A 12,584-nucleotide genomic window follows, 5' to 3' on the forward strand; every position below is an offset into this window, starting at 1 on the left:
TATATATATATATATCATAGTTATATATAATTTATCTGAAAATAGTGGATAAGGTTTAATTAAAGCAAAAAATTAAAAGCGCGAGATCGAGAATAGTTTTAACTCCGAGAGAGAGAGCAACAATCTCTTTAAATATACTTGGAGTTAGAACTATTTTCGATCTCGCGCTTTGAATTTTTTGCTTTAATTATACCTTATCCACTATTTTCAGATTGAGAGCACGGAATAATACATACATGAATCGCTGAATCGAATAATTCAAGTAATGGCAAGACGTGATATATTGACTATTTAATGATAGTAGATATATTTCGTGAGATTTGTATCACATATTTTACGTGATTTATTCGATCGAAATCTATCGCGCGAATAGTAAGCAACGTATATCAGAGCGACAACGTGTTTTCAAGTATTAAATTGTACGAAACTTTAATTTTAATTCGCGTATTTATTCATACTTATATTATAATATAATATAACCATCCTAAAAGGAAAGTATATATTATTTGCTAAAATCTTCGAGGCGAGTAACGTGTGAATTTAGTTACGTAATTTTCAGATATTTAGCGGATCGTAATGTTTGTGCAATCGTAGTTTCCGCGTAGTTTCCGCATCGCTCTTCCATCGCAATATAATAAAATTTGCGTCGTACGCGATCAATATTGGGATTGCCGTGCAAAGTACCATGCAACATCGTATTCTGCTAATTAGTGTGCGCGAGATCGTAATTAACCATGTTTTCGTGAATAAATGTCATATAAGTTTCATAAAGGAGCAGCGAAAGTGAATAACAGAGAAAGAGAAGCTCTGAGGAACAATTGCTGGAGGTGTGTGTGTGTGTGTGTGTGTGTGCGTGTGTGTGCGTGTGTGTGCGTGTGTGTGTGTGCGTGTAAGAACAATATATAATTTATTTAGTTCATTAGTTGTCAAATTAATTATTTTTTCAGTATCTCCGCAAAATATTTTATTAATATTAATATTAATTTTAATATTAATATTATATTATATTTCACAAAAACCAATTTCCTAATTTTATAGTCTATTCATATTCATTGATAATTTGATTACAAAACTTGAAACAAACTAAAATGATATAAGAGTCAATAATATAATAATATTAGTTAAAATATCGAATTAAACGGAATTCTTTCATATATTGATATTTCAATTTCTTTTAACGCGAGATATCCTAAGATATGCAATAATAATTTTTATTTTTAAACATAAAAGAAAACTGACTTCTCGTAAAAAAATTTGAATAAATACATACGAGATCTGCTTAGAAAATATGGAAGATCGCGAAGATGTTATAACTGCCATCTGTATCATAGTGATAGAGCAGCACAGCCACAAAATTGGGAGAAAAATATCCCACCGCTATCCGCGGAATTTCCTTTGGGAGAATTAAGATGAGCTAAGTGCCGCATAGTAGCTGCACATGAGAAAGGAGATGGGAACACCGACAAGATCTCTTCATAAAACAATGTAGAGCACTTGAATTTTAGAAGGCAACGTAACATCGCATACGTTGAAAATGTTATGTTCATTCGTTTATGTATATATATTCGTACCCGTATGCTATTTACAAAATGATTTTGAAAAGATTTTAACAATAAAATATTATTCTTTCGTATATATTATTAAGATTATAAAATAATATCATAAAAATTTATATACAAATGAAATTTTAGAATATTAAACAGAAAAATTTATATCGATATGCAATAAAATTATGTTGAATATTCTTGAAAGATAAGAACATATAACTTACCTTAAGAGTATTTTGTAAATTTTGTACCCTGCAGTGCATGTAAACTTCAGTACCAAGCTGTACGGTAATGTTGCTTTCGGGATCCTCGAAAAACGGCCTCGGTTCAGGAGTACCGCCTGTTTCAGTCACGAAACTCTCCACCTCATACACCTACAATAAAAAATGCACTGAAATCTGCATCTGCGCGCTTTCTATTATTTAACATGTTTGTAATATAATTAAGGAAACTACAGTTTGCTTTTAAAGCGACACGAACTACGTGTATAGTTGTAACCACTACGTAGTTAATTCTAAATACACATAATGCTTCATGCAAAATTCAGTAAACGGTGAATACGAAATGTTCGAACGTTCGCCGTACGAGCGTGTCGTGTATTTATCGTTTCAACGATTAATATATAAAAACAATTCGAATTGCAAATATTTTGATAACACGAATAAATTTATTTATATTAATAAATACCCATTTTATGGCGAGAATTATTTGAAAGATATAATAAAAGGATAATATATTAAATATAAAAAATATATTAGTATGCTATTATAGTCGTTTATTTTTTAAATATAATTTCAATAATCTTGTTAAGATCAGTGCATTATATTCATATCTTATTGGAATATATATTCCAAAAACAAACTAATATTGTTTTAAAAAATAAATGATATACAACGTTGGAAATAAAATGAGATTTTCTTCAGAGAGAATTTAAATATTATACATTGAGCTAACTTAAACACACATACACAACTCGGAAAGTCTGACAATAAAAGCGACTTACCTCTGTGAAAGGTGAACTAAGTTCATGCCAAATCGAGCGTGGTAAGTTTTCAAATCCTGGAAATGGCTTCGCACCTGCAACAAAATTTAAAAAAAAAATTTTTTTAATATTAATTTTTATAAATAGCATATATTTTATACGACAACAAAGTATTCCAGGATTAATGCCATATAATTTATCTTGGGATTCTATGATCAATTTATATGATTAAATTTTTTCGTATTTAATGGATCCAATATTTTAAAATACAAAAATAAAAATCAAGAAAAGCTGCAAAAAAGATAGCAAAAATTTCAAATATCAAGGCGGAAGTCCAATCGTAAACGGATAAAGCAAGACGACAAATGTCACAAATCAATATGCAGAGAAAAATTTAAATTTGTGTGTGATGAAAAAAAGATTAAATTTCTGACAAAAGTTTCCGAGTTATTTTCGTTTAAAGTATTGTAGTTTCTTAAATTCAAGCAAATTGTAATTTCTTTTTATAAAACGTTTCGCTCTTTAATACTGACGTGCATGTTTTTAGAAACAGTTAGGTTTTTTGTCTGCCAGATTGATTCTTTGTAGATATTTCTACCGTATGCGTTTTTCGCAGCATGAGCTAATAGAACGAACCCTTAGTGTCCATTGCATCTCTTGGTGCTAGTCTTTACGTTCTAAAGGAAAACAGGCCATAGCACATTGAATGATTATGTTGGGTGAAAAATCCCCTGGTATATCCATTAATTGCTTGGTGTTGACACATGATTACGCGTTTATTTCTCACCGCGTCAAAAATGAATCAGAGCGAGATAATGTTGGCTTTAATTATCGTGTTTACTAAATTATAATTTTTTCTTACAGTCATGCATAGATGTTCTTTTTTCATTAACAAAAATTTATGTTTCAGTAGAAAAACAAAGAAAAAGAAACGGACTAAGCAAAAAAAGTTTTTTTACTATTTCTCTCTACATTTCTTTTTCTTTTTCTCTTCTTCGCTCTGATATATGATTAATTATTGTTCTTACATTTTACACAGATACCATTTTTTGGTCGAATACAGAATCAAAAACTTAAAAAAATGGAAACATTTTCATTTTCATTCTAAAACATAAAATCTTCGAAAGATTAAGTTTACACTTGAAAAAATAATACAGTTTGTGCATGATATCGAAAAAAATTTCACTTTCCACTCTGATGCAACGCATGACGAAGCGAATCCCTTTACTTGCTGACACGTTGAATGGTCTTATCAGCGGGAAGCACACGCGACTATGTATATCTTCCTGAGATAGTATGCGCGAATATATTCTCTTATGAAGCTGCGTAACCAATGGCAAATTTCTCAATATGCCGTACGTTTCAGAAACATGGAAAGATTATAATAAACTAATAAAAAAGATATTTATATAATAGATTAATAGATTATTTATAAAAAGATTAAACAAGAAATACCATTTTATTAAAATATTTTATTTATAATGCGACACACAGAATAAAAAAAAATCGCCAAAATTCACCAAAATCTAAAATCAATTTACAACAACGTACATATGTTTTTTCATTTAAATGCAAAAGTGCAAAATAATTCTGACGCGCTAGAACGCATACAAAACCATGTTTGTTTTTATTATGTTGCACTGTATAAATATTTTTGCGAAAATTTAGATAGACGTATTTGACAAAAGTAAACGTCCTGTTACGAGATACGTTGCAAACAACGGTCGTATTACTGTGTATATCTAGCGAAATAGAAATTACCCGTAATATACAAAAAAGTAAAAAATTTGCATAGAAAAGAACGTCTATTCTGAAAGTTTAACAAATATAAATGAAAATGCACAAAAATAAAAATTTGAAAATAAAAATTTATTAGAAATTAGCTAAGATTTAATTATATAATGGGCAATATGACATGGCAAAGATAAAGTGATAATACGATAATGTTATACGTTACATTTCAACGCTATTCGGCAGAATTTCCGCAGCCGCGGAATCATCTTCCCTATTCTCGCGCGCGATCGAAGACACCAGGCGTCTTATAAGCATAGCTTTACATAGCTTGGCACAGTATGCGCGCAGATCGAACAGAAAGAGGTAATAAAGCCAGTTTCCCAGCGACGTCGTCGTTTTTTGAAACGATGAAACCGGGAAACCGTGCAATCTCGTCTCTTATAAAGCCCGCGCCGCTGGAAGAGACAAGCGAGAAGTGTAGAAAAATAAAGAAAACCGCGATAGAATTCGGGAAGACCACGCAGGGGAAAATGGCAATATCTCTCTCCATCAAACTCGACGATTCTCAAATGGTCCTGGCTCTCTTCGCGACCGGCTGCTTCGCACGAAATCGGTTCGACAGACAGAGGGACTTTACCGGGGCCTTTTCTCATTTCCACAAGGATCCGAGAAATCTCGACTATGTGAAAGATGCACTTTGAAATTATTTTCTCAGCTGATCGCCCTCGCACGCGACGAGCAGTCTTCCTTTCACCTTGCCTTGACGAATTGCCTAGCTTTCCCCCCTGTTTCTCCATCTTCGTTCCTCAAGGTCTCGACCTAACTATTTCTTATAGAACGATGGGATAATCCTTGAGAGATATATCAGCTCCGGTAACTGCAGAAGGGCCCTCTCCCCACGCTTACACCAATCTAACAAGTTGAATTCTCTCGCTGCAGAGAAACGCTCCGAAAAAGGAATGAGACGAACGGACTTCTAATATCCGCTAGAAAGACGAGGCACATAATCTCTACGGCAGAGATAAACTCTGGCGAGGATTTCGAAATACGCTTTAGATACTTTAGAAGACGCGATTTACGTCTCGACGCAAAAAGTAGCGTGTGTATGAAAGAAACGGTGAATGATTTAAGGATTTGCGTGAAAATTCATATAAATCTTGAAAGAACAACGTTCACGATGCGAACACAAAGAAAGTTAAAATCAAATTATAATTAAATATAGTTAAATATGCAAAAATATAGATTCGTCAAACAGCGAGTTGGGAATGTTGACGATAAAATTGGCTCGCATACGTATTTTTGTATAATATGTACATTAAAAATAAGGACAAGCATTTTTCGACGAATTCTCTCAAGTTGCTCTGTTGTAATATATTTTCGCGCTACAGAGACAGCGAGCACTCGCGCCCAGATCCAATACATTCCGGAAGTGCCCTATATTATTTCTGCCAAAGGAAAACAGACTTTCGTACCGTTCAGAAGTATCGTGACCAATTGCACGATTCTCGTCGTTCTTCTTTCCCTTCAATTTCAGCATTTCAACTAACCGTTGTAAAAGCCGCCTCGAATCTAAAAGTACGTCGGTTCGATCGCGGTTTGTCGTACGGTACGGCGTCAAATTTATGGAAGCCGTCCGTGCTCATGGATTTATGAGAATCCAATGCCTTAATTGGAAAATTATAGGACAATGTCTGGATATCGATCGTTCAGCTCTCATGGCTCGTTATTCAGCGAATATAATCTGATTTTCCCTTTTCCGGCAATTGCGCCTGAATATTTTTCACTGATAAAGAACTGACTATCCTCAAGCAAAAACAACGGTGTAAGAATATCGTGCACATGCATTAAATTCACTTTTTAATATTTCACATTTTTAATCCTCAATTTTATTAGCTTTACATTTGTACCCATACTGCACGTACTGTAGCAATTATTTATTCAATGATAAAAATTATTATTGTTATCTCCTCTCTATATTATAAATATTTTTTTAAAACTTACCCAAAGTATTGGCGGTGCACAGGAAACGTATCTGGTGAACCAAAATGGAGGCCACCACGGCCGAAAGACAACTCAACATCGTAGTCAATCCTCAACTCATCTCTATTCTCAAAGTTGTTAAGCACTGGTACTACTGCAAACACAAGAAACAAATGTTTGCTTAATTTAACATCATCATTTTAATGAAAATGTTGTGCGGAACAGATAAATCATAAACGCAATGCACGCAACAATCTCATATTAGCTGAATTAATCATCGTCGCCTTGTATTGTATTACAAAAATATGAATGCGTAAACGGCAGGATCGAGCATGTAGTAATTAACACAGACACGGAGTAAGAGCGTCAAACATCAGTAAATATCGGTCTGCTTGAACATCATATGCTCCTGCCAAATCAAACGATTCCCTCCGGACGCCTTGTGAAGCCAACTTCCTATTTTCTGCTTCTGTTCTACTTGAGTTTGCAATACACAGAACATTTCACGATAGAGAAATCAATGCCATACACGTGTAAGCTATACGATAGAGAATCGCACCTTTTCGAACGGGCTACAATATGAAACTTCAGACGTGCCACGTGAAATTGAAATTGTACAAAAGGCACAGCGGCAAATCTAAGCGAAATGTATGTAAATTTTTTTTAATCGGACTGTGTAAATATACGAAAGTGGGACAAATTTAAAAATCCACAGGGATGCTTTAACTAGGGAACATTTTTACGCGAAAACGAGGACATCTGGAAATTCTAAGATAATTTAATCCAAAAATATGCGCCGTAACTTCTGAATAATGCATTCGTGCATTGTTATTAATAACATTATAAATGCATTGCATAGGTTACACTGTGTATGTATTTTCTTATCAATTAACATGTTATACTTTAAAAGAGACAATTTGGAACACAATCTAATAATACCTCGTATTATTATACTACACATCATAAATCAATCTGATACATGGAAATATCGTAATACATGTATTCTTCTGCTTTTTATTAGATATAGATATTTCACATACATATAAACCAAACTCGATTATTTCACTTGGAAATACTGTCAATAATGCATTCGCGAAAATTTACTAACAAGAAGTTATCCTCCGGCATTGGTATGGCTCCTGCGTCGCGATCTTCTCAATCTACACCGTGATCGAGTTATATGCTGAAGAAGCTCGAACCTGTTCAATGAGAGAAATGAAATCGTCAGGTCCGACGGTTACGAGGACGCGCAGAGATCCCAAGTACGAAGTAAATCAACCGGTCGCTCGAAGTCAAACAGAAGATTGTTACCGCGAAATTCCGCGTGATTCAATTTGGCCGGAAATTCGGGGTGGAAAACATGGTGCGCGTCTCGACAGTCGGCCCGGTTTCCACGAGAGAACCATCCCCCCGGTTTCGCTCTAACGAATCTATCGACAAGAGTTTGGAGTTTCTCCACATCCCGTGGCAGCTCTTTCACCGGCTTTCACCTTCCACGTATAGCATTCTCCCTCTTTTCCGATCCGCTTCGTGCCAGCAAAGGACAAGGGGTCTTTGTGCTCCCTCCTCCTTGCGATCTCGCCTCGCCCGTGGAACTAAGAAGGGACAAGCAATTTTTAGTTTTCCTACGCGGTAACCGAAGATCTGTCGTTTACTCGCAAGTTTCGAATTATTTCACCATCTGGCGCAGGTGTCGGCGTTGATAACGAGTTGCGGCGCCGAATAAAAGTCTCTCGTATCTCTCCAACTGTTCTCGCACTGTTTGAACTAGACAAACTACGAAACGGCGTACAAATCAACGAGACAGCGCGAATCGGGGAGATGACCGTGGGAGAAATTCGGTAACCGGAAAACGGAAAGTAAATGCTGTCGCGTCGCTGAAAAACGAGGTGGATGCGTCAGCAAAACTAGTCAGGGGGATGAGAGAAGTATTTTTCTAATTCAATTACTTAGCCAAATTAAGAATATTCTTTATGTCGTATATTTTTATTTTTCTCATGGGTCAATTAATGCTGAAAAATCGCATAGGTGATATCCGGCAACAATCATAAATTGCTTACAAGACCTACACAGGTATTCGAAAATTCGATCGCAGTCGAATCCGATCTATTCCGATACGGTCTGCTCAGCATCCTTGTCCGCGAACCGATAAACAAGTCCTCACCTAGGCGGTGAGGTTTGCACAAATAGTATGGTGTGACGCGTACTTTATGGTTGTGTAGAACATGCCCTCGGTACGTTGTAACGTACTTGTTCCGCGCGCTTGTTACCGATAACTAATGTTCTATCCGCCCATTCGATAGCGCGATTCCGGCCGATTGGCAGGGAAAGACTGCTAGACCAGAAAGAGATCGAGCGATTGAGCAAATTACGACACGTAGATTGCGAGCACCACCGGGGGCTAGAAACGATCAGTATGCTATCGCGGCATCGCTAGGCGAAATGTGAACGAAGCGCTCAAATTTTCTCGTTTTCCACTCGGCGTGGACGAGCGTGCAATCGAGATGATCGCTACAAACCGATCCGGACCAAACGGAAGTAACGCAACACGTAAATACTTCAAATTCTTTCAATCCGTATCCATAGAGTTTCTTGTGTTAATATTTTTGTATCGTGTACAAAATATAAAGCTACGAAAATTCTAGTACTAACAATCGAGACAGTGATAAGTTTCCCGTGTATCGTGACAAAAAAAAATATTTTATCTAATAACAAACAACACACACACGTTTAGATTTTTATTTCGAATAACTTTTTCTTTGCTGTAATATTCTATATTATGTTAATTATAACGGAAGTGTATAACTTTCGTATTTACGTGTTTTATGTTACAATTTAATTTTATTAAGAGTGCAAGTTCGGAACTTTATTAAGACATGCAAGTAATCAATCGATCGCGAGAATTATCTGATAACAGCGATGCTATGAGGTAACTTAGCAAACAAGAGTTCGCGAGCGCTTCCTTGGATCATCCTAAACTAACGGTAACCAACTTCCTGCACTTAACTTTTCAATATAATCTATCGCGTATACGCAAAATACTTGTTTGAAAATAATATTAAATATTGATTATATTTCATAATACACGTTGATTCACATATGAAAAAACGAAAATTCAAGTGAAAATCAGTAAGGAAAATAAAAAATTGCGACGTCTAATCATAGACAATCGCAGTGATTGTTCCCTTTTCAGTAGCCTATCGTAAAGCGATCGATTTTGGCAATACGACGTTCCGCAATCGCAACTTCAGCCAATGTTTGCTCAATAAACCTCGTGAAAGCCGACGAACCAAATTCCCTGTTAACCCGTTAGCCCTCGATCTGGAAGTTATTAATCGTGCTGATTGCAGAAGTTCAATACAAACTAACCAGATCAAATTGCGGACTACATTTTTAAAGTACAAACATATATAAAAAATAAAATGTGCATTAGCGTTTTAAAATCGACATATAAAGTATTAATATGCAGCAAATTTACACACAGCATATATAGGGGAAAGTAAGGTAAAACCGATATTTTTTTGGATTTGTCTTCCTATAAAAAATCAGAGAGTAAAAAAAGTTCTGCTGACCGTTAGCAGTCTTTAGTGGACCTTACACTATGAGAAAATGAAGTTAGTTGCTGAAAAAAAAATATTTGGTTACCAAGGATAACAAGATTTTTTTGAGAAGTTAAAATACCCGGTTTTGCCCCATCGGTAGGGTAAAACCGGGTAACCATTTGAAAACATGTAAAACACCGTACAATTACAAAATCTAGATCTATATTAATCAAAATACAATACAAAGTATGTATTCTATTGACAACAATCACAAATAAAGATATCCTCTTGTTCTACATTGCTGCAGGACTTTCATATTTAATTTTTTAACTTTAGAGGTCTTAAAAAGCTTTTTTTAGTGGTTTCTTTTTCTAAGTGGTAGTTTTCGTTTCCAAATACTTTTTGGAGAGAGGGAGATAAAGTCAAGATAACAGTTTTTCCTCTTTTCATATTACATGAGGTGTGTAGCTACCCGGTTTTGCCCTAAAACAAAGAAAATAACAAACACGATGACTGTATATTCCGGCGTACAAAGTGACGATGAAAACTAATGCGATATACTTTAATATGTACAGAATGCAATGCTGCATTTACCGAAGCAGATGCTGTATGTAGAAAAAGTCCTTAACGACTCGATTGTTGCTCCAATATCGATCTTTTTTGGCCCGACAATTTTGAACTTCTCTCAAAAAAGAAATATCGTGTGCACGCGGGCACGGTTTATCTCAAAATAATGATGGCATCAATCTACAACTAATAACACGAGATAGCCAAAGATAGTAGCACTTATCACGAAGAAACAGAGGTATCTGGTTTGACCCGCCTGGTTTTACTCTACTTTCCCCTATATCATATCTTATATATCAAAATTAATTTCCATGTTCAAGTAACTAAAATTGAACCTTATCTCGCAAATATCATAGCTTATTTTGCGAATTAATTTATTCGTACAAATAATCATATTGTCGTGTCGCGCAATAAGTTCTGATAAAAGGGGAAAAAAAAGACGAAAAAGGGGCGCGTCGGATCGATAGAGAGAGTTTGAAGACAGGTCGGAGTTGGATAAAAATTTCCTCAGATTGCAACACGCTGTTTACTGATGACGCTTTGATGTCGAAATGACAACAATCAAGTAGCCGCGGCTACAATGACCATACTATGATAAAAGCGACAGTGGCATGTCGTGGTTAGGACAACAGCGGCTACGTTTATATCACATAGCCACACTCGCGCCGATAATGGCATAGCAGATCGCATGAAGATTTGTATAAAATTCATGTAAAAGAGAATATTATTAAAAATGAAAAGTTTTTCATATTACTACTATTGTTGCACACAAGAGATTGTAGAAGATATAAGTGATGATTGTGCAATTTGGTCGCGTTAGACGCATTGATACGATTTTACTTCCGCATCCGTAAGACGCTCATGCGAATTTATAGCGGTACTTTACCTCGGGAACTTTTACAATGATCGTTTCTAACGTGACTTTGACGATACATTACAGGGCACGGTAGCGTGTAACACTAGAATCAACAAAATGCATATACGCGCGTTATGTACTACGGCAATATCCTACCGTTGAGCGCATTGCAAAAGCGGTCCCTTCTCCATTTGGCTGCCGACCATCGCGTTTCGAATGCACAAACTGTACTCTAGCTCGACAAATGCCCGTTACCGCCGTTATGCCATAAAGGCATCCTAACGACAGTTTGATGGAACACGGTAGAATTTTTATATCCTCTTCGCGCCAGCTATATACATTTATTATACGCATTTTTGCTCTATATTAAAGTCCCCCTTGCGTGTTTTAAGATAACTCTAGCATATATAAAATGACGATATATATGTAATCTGCGGAAGTCCTCGATATCGATTTATCTTTTTACGCCATTCTTTTTGTCGTGAGATAAGGATATTCATTAAAGATATTCTATTAATAAAAATCTGTGAGGCGTTGCCATACAGTGTCGTGTACATTATCAACCTAGATCACAGCTCATTACGTGTACAGAGGTATGGTTAAACCGTGTATGACCTAAGCGCCCTAAGTGGAGAAGGAAGCTTAAATTCATTAAACGCGCCATTGAACCGGCAACAACTCAACAAGAAGACTCCACTCAACCACAGTTTCTCCTCTCTCTCTCTCTCGCGTCTAACACCAAAATGGAATTGTCAATTTACAATTCCATTGATGCAGTATATGCGCGCGTACCGTTGGCGCCCCTTTAACGCCGATGTGTTAGCGACCGCGATAACAATTACCGTTTCGATTATCTCCATCGCATTGTCTCCCGATATAGATTAGCGGGTGGTTTTGGGGTGAAAGAATTAAAAATCATAAAATTTCATACCGTTACGCTGTCAATTCTCCGGATCTACTCATCCATAACGGTCCGCATTAACATTTCACCTCTTCGCGAAGCGAAAATTAGTAAACCGCAGCTCTCCTGTTGTTGCTTTTCCTTGGAAAATTTTGCGTGAATAATTTCGAAACTCTTATATATTCTCGAAAGTTCAACTCTTGTTCCTCTGAATCAGTCTGCAACGTCTCCTACAACGTCTTATCATTATGCATCCGCGTTCCTAATGCACGAACTCTATCCCTATGCACAATGCGTCAGCCATACCTCGGTAAACTGTACCGGAACACGTGGATACGCATCTCCGTATATATCCGTATGTATACACGTCGCGTATAAACACATACACATGTACAGATATGTGATACACCTATGTACGTGTACGCTTCACGTTTACTTCTATTAAACTGACGCGCGTGTCGTTCAATTCGTACTT

At 36.1% G+C, this 12,584-nt stretch overlaps 1 protein-coding gene across 8 annotated transcripts in view; it reads right to left on the reverse strand.

The window, feature by feature from the left end:
* The window catches only part of LOC115237986 (peroxidasin), a 124,915-nt gene that overhangs the window by 74,156 nt on the left and 38,175 nt on the right, over positions 1-12,584 (reverse strand). For 7 of the 8 annotated variants that reach the window (XM_029811437.1, XM_029811435.1, XM_029811438.1 and 4 more), the window contains 3 exons: positions 6,265-6,397; positions 2,551-2,624; positions 1,772-1,921 (listed from right to left, as the gene is read on the reverse strand). In XM_029811437.1, the coding sequence (XP_029667297.1) occupies positions 1,772-1,921; positions 2,551-2,624; positions 6,265-6,343 (303 nt within the window). In that variant the 5' untranslated portion in view covers positions 6,344-6,397. Of the gene's footprint in view, positions 1-1,771; positions 1,922-2,550; positions 2,625-6,264; positions 6,398-12,139; positions 12,159-12,584 lie in introns of those variants that run through there. The other variant, XM_029811439.1, reaches the window with a different exon arrangement.

This window comes from Formica exsecta, unplaced genomic scaffold (genome assembly GCF_003651465.1).
Source record: "Formica exsecta isolate Colony F162 unplaced genomic scaffold, ASM365146v1 scaffold318, whole genome shotgun sequence".
In the NCBI taxonomy this organism is placed as follows: Eukaryota; Metazoa; Arthropoda; class Insecta; order Hymenoptera; family Formicidae; genus Formica; species Formica exsecta.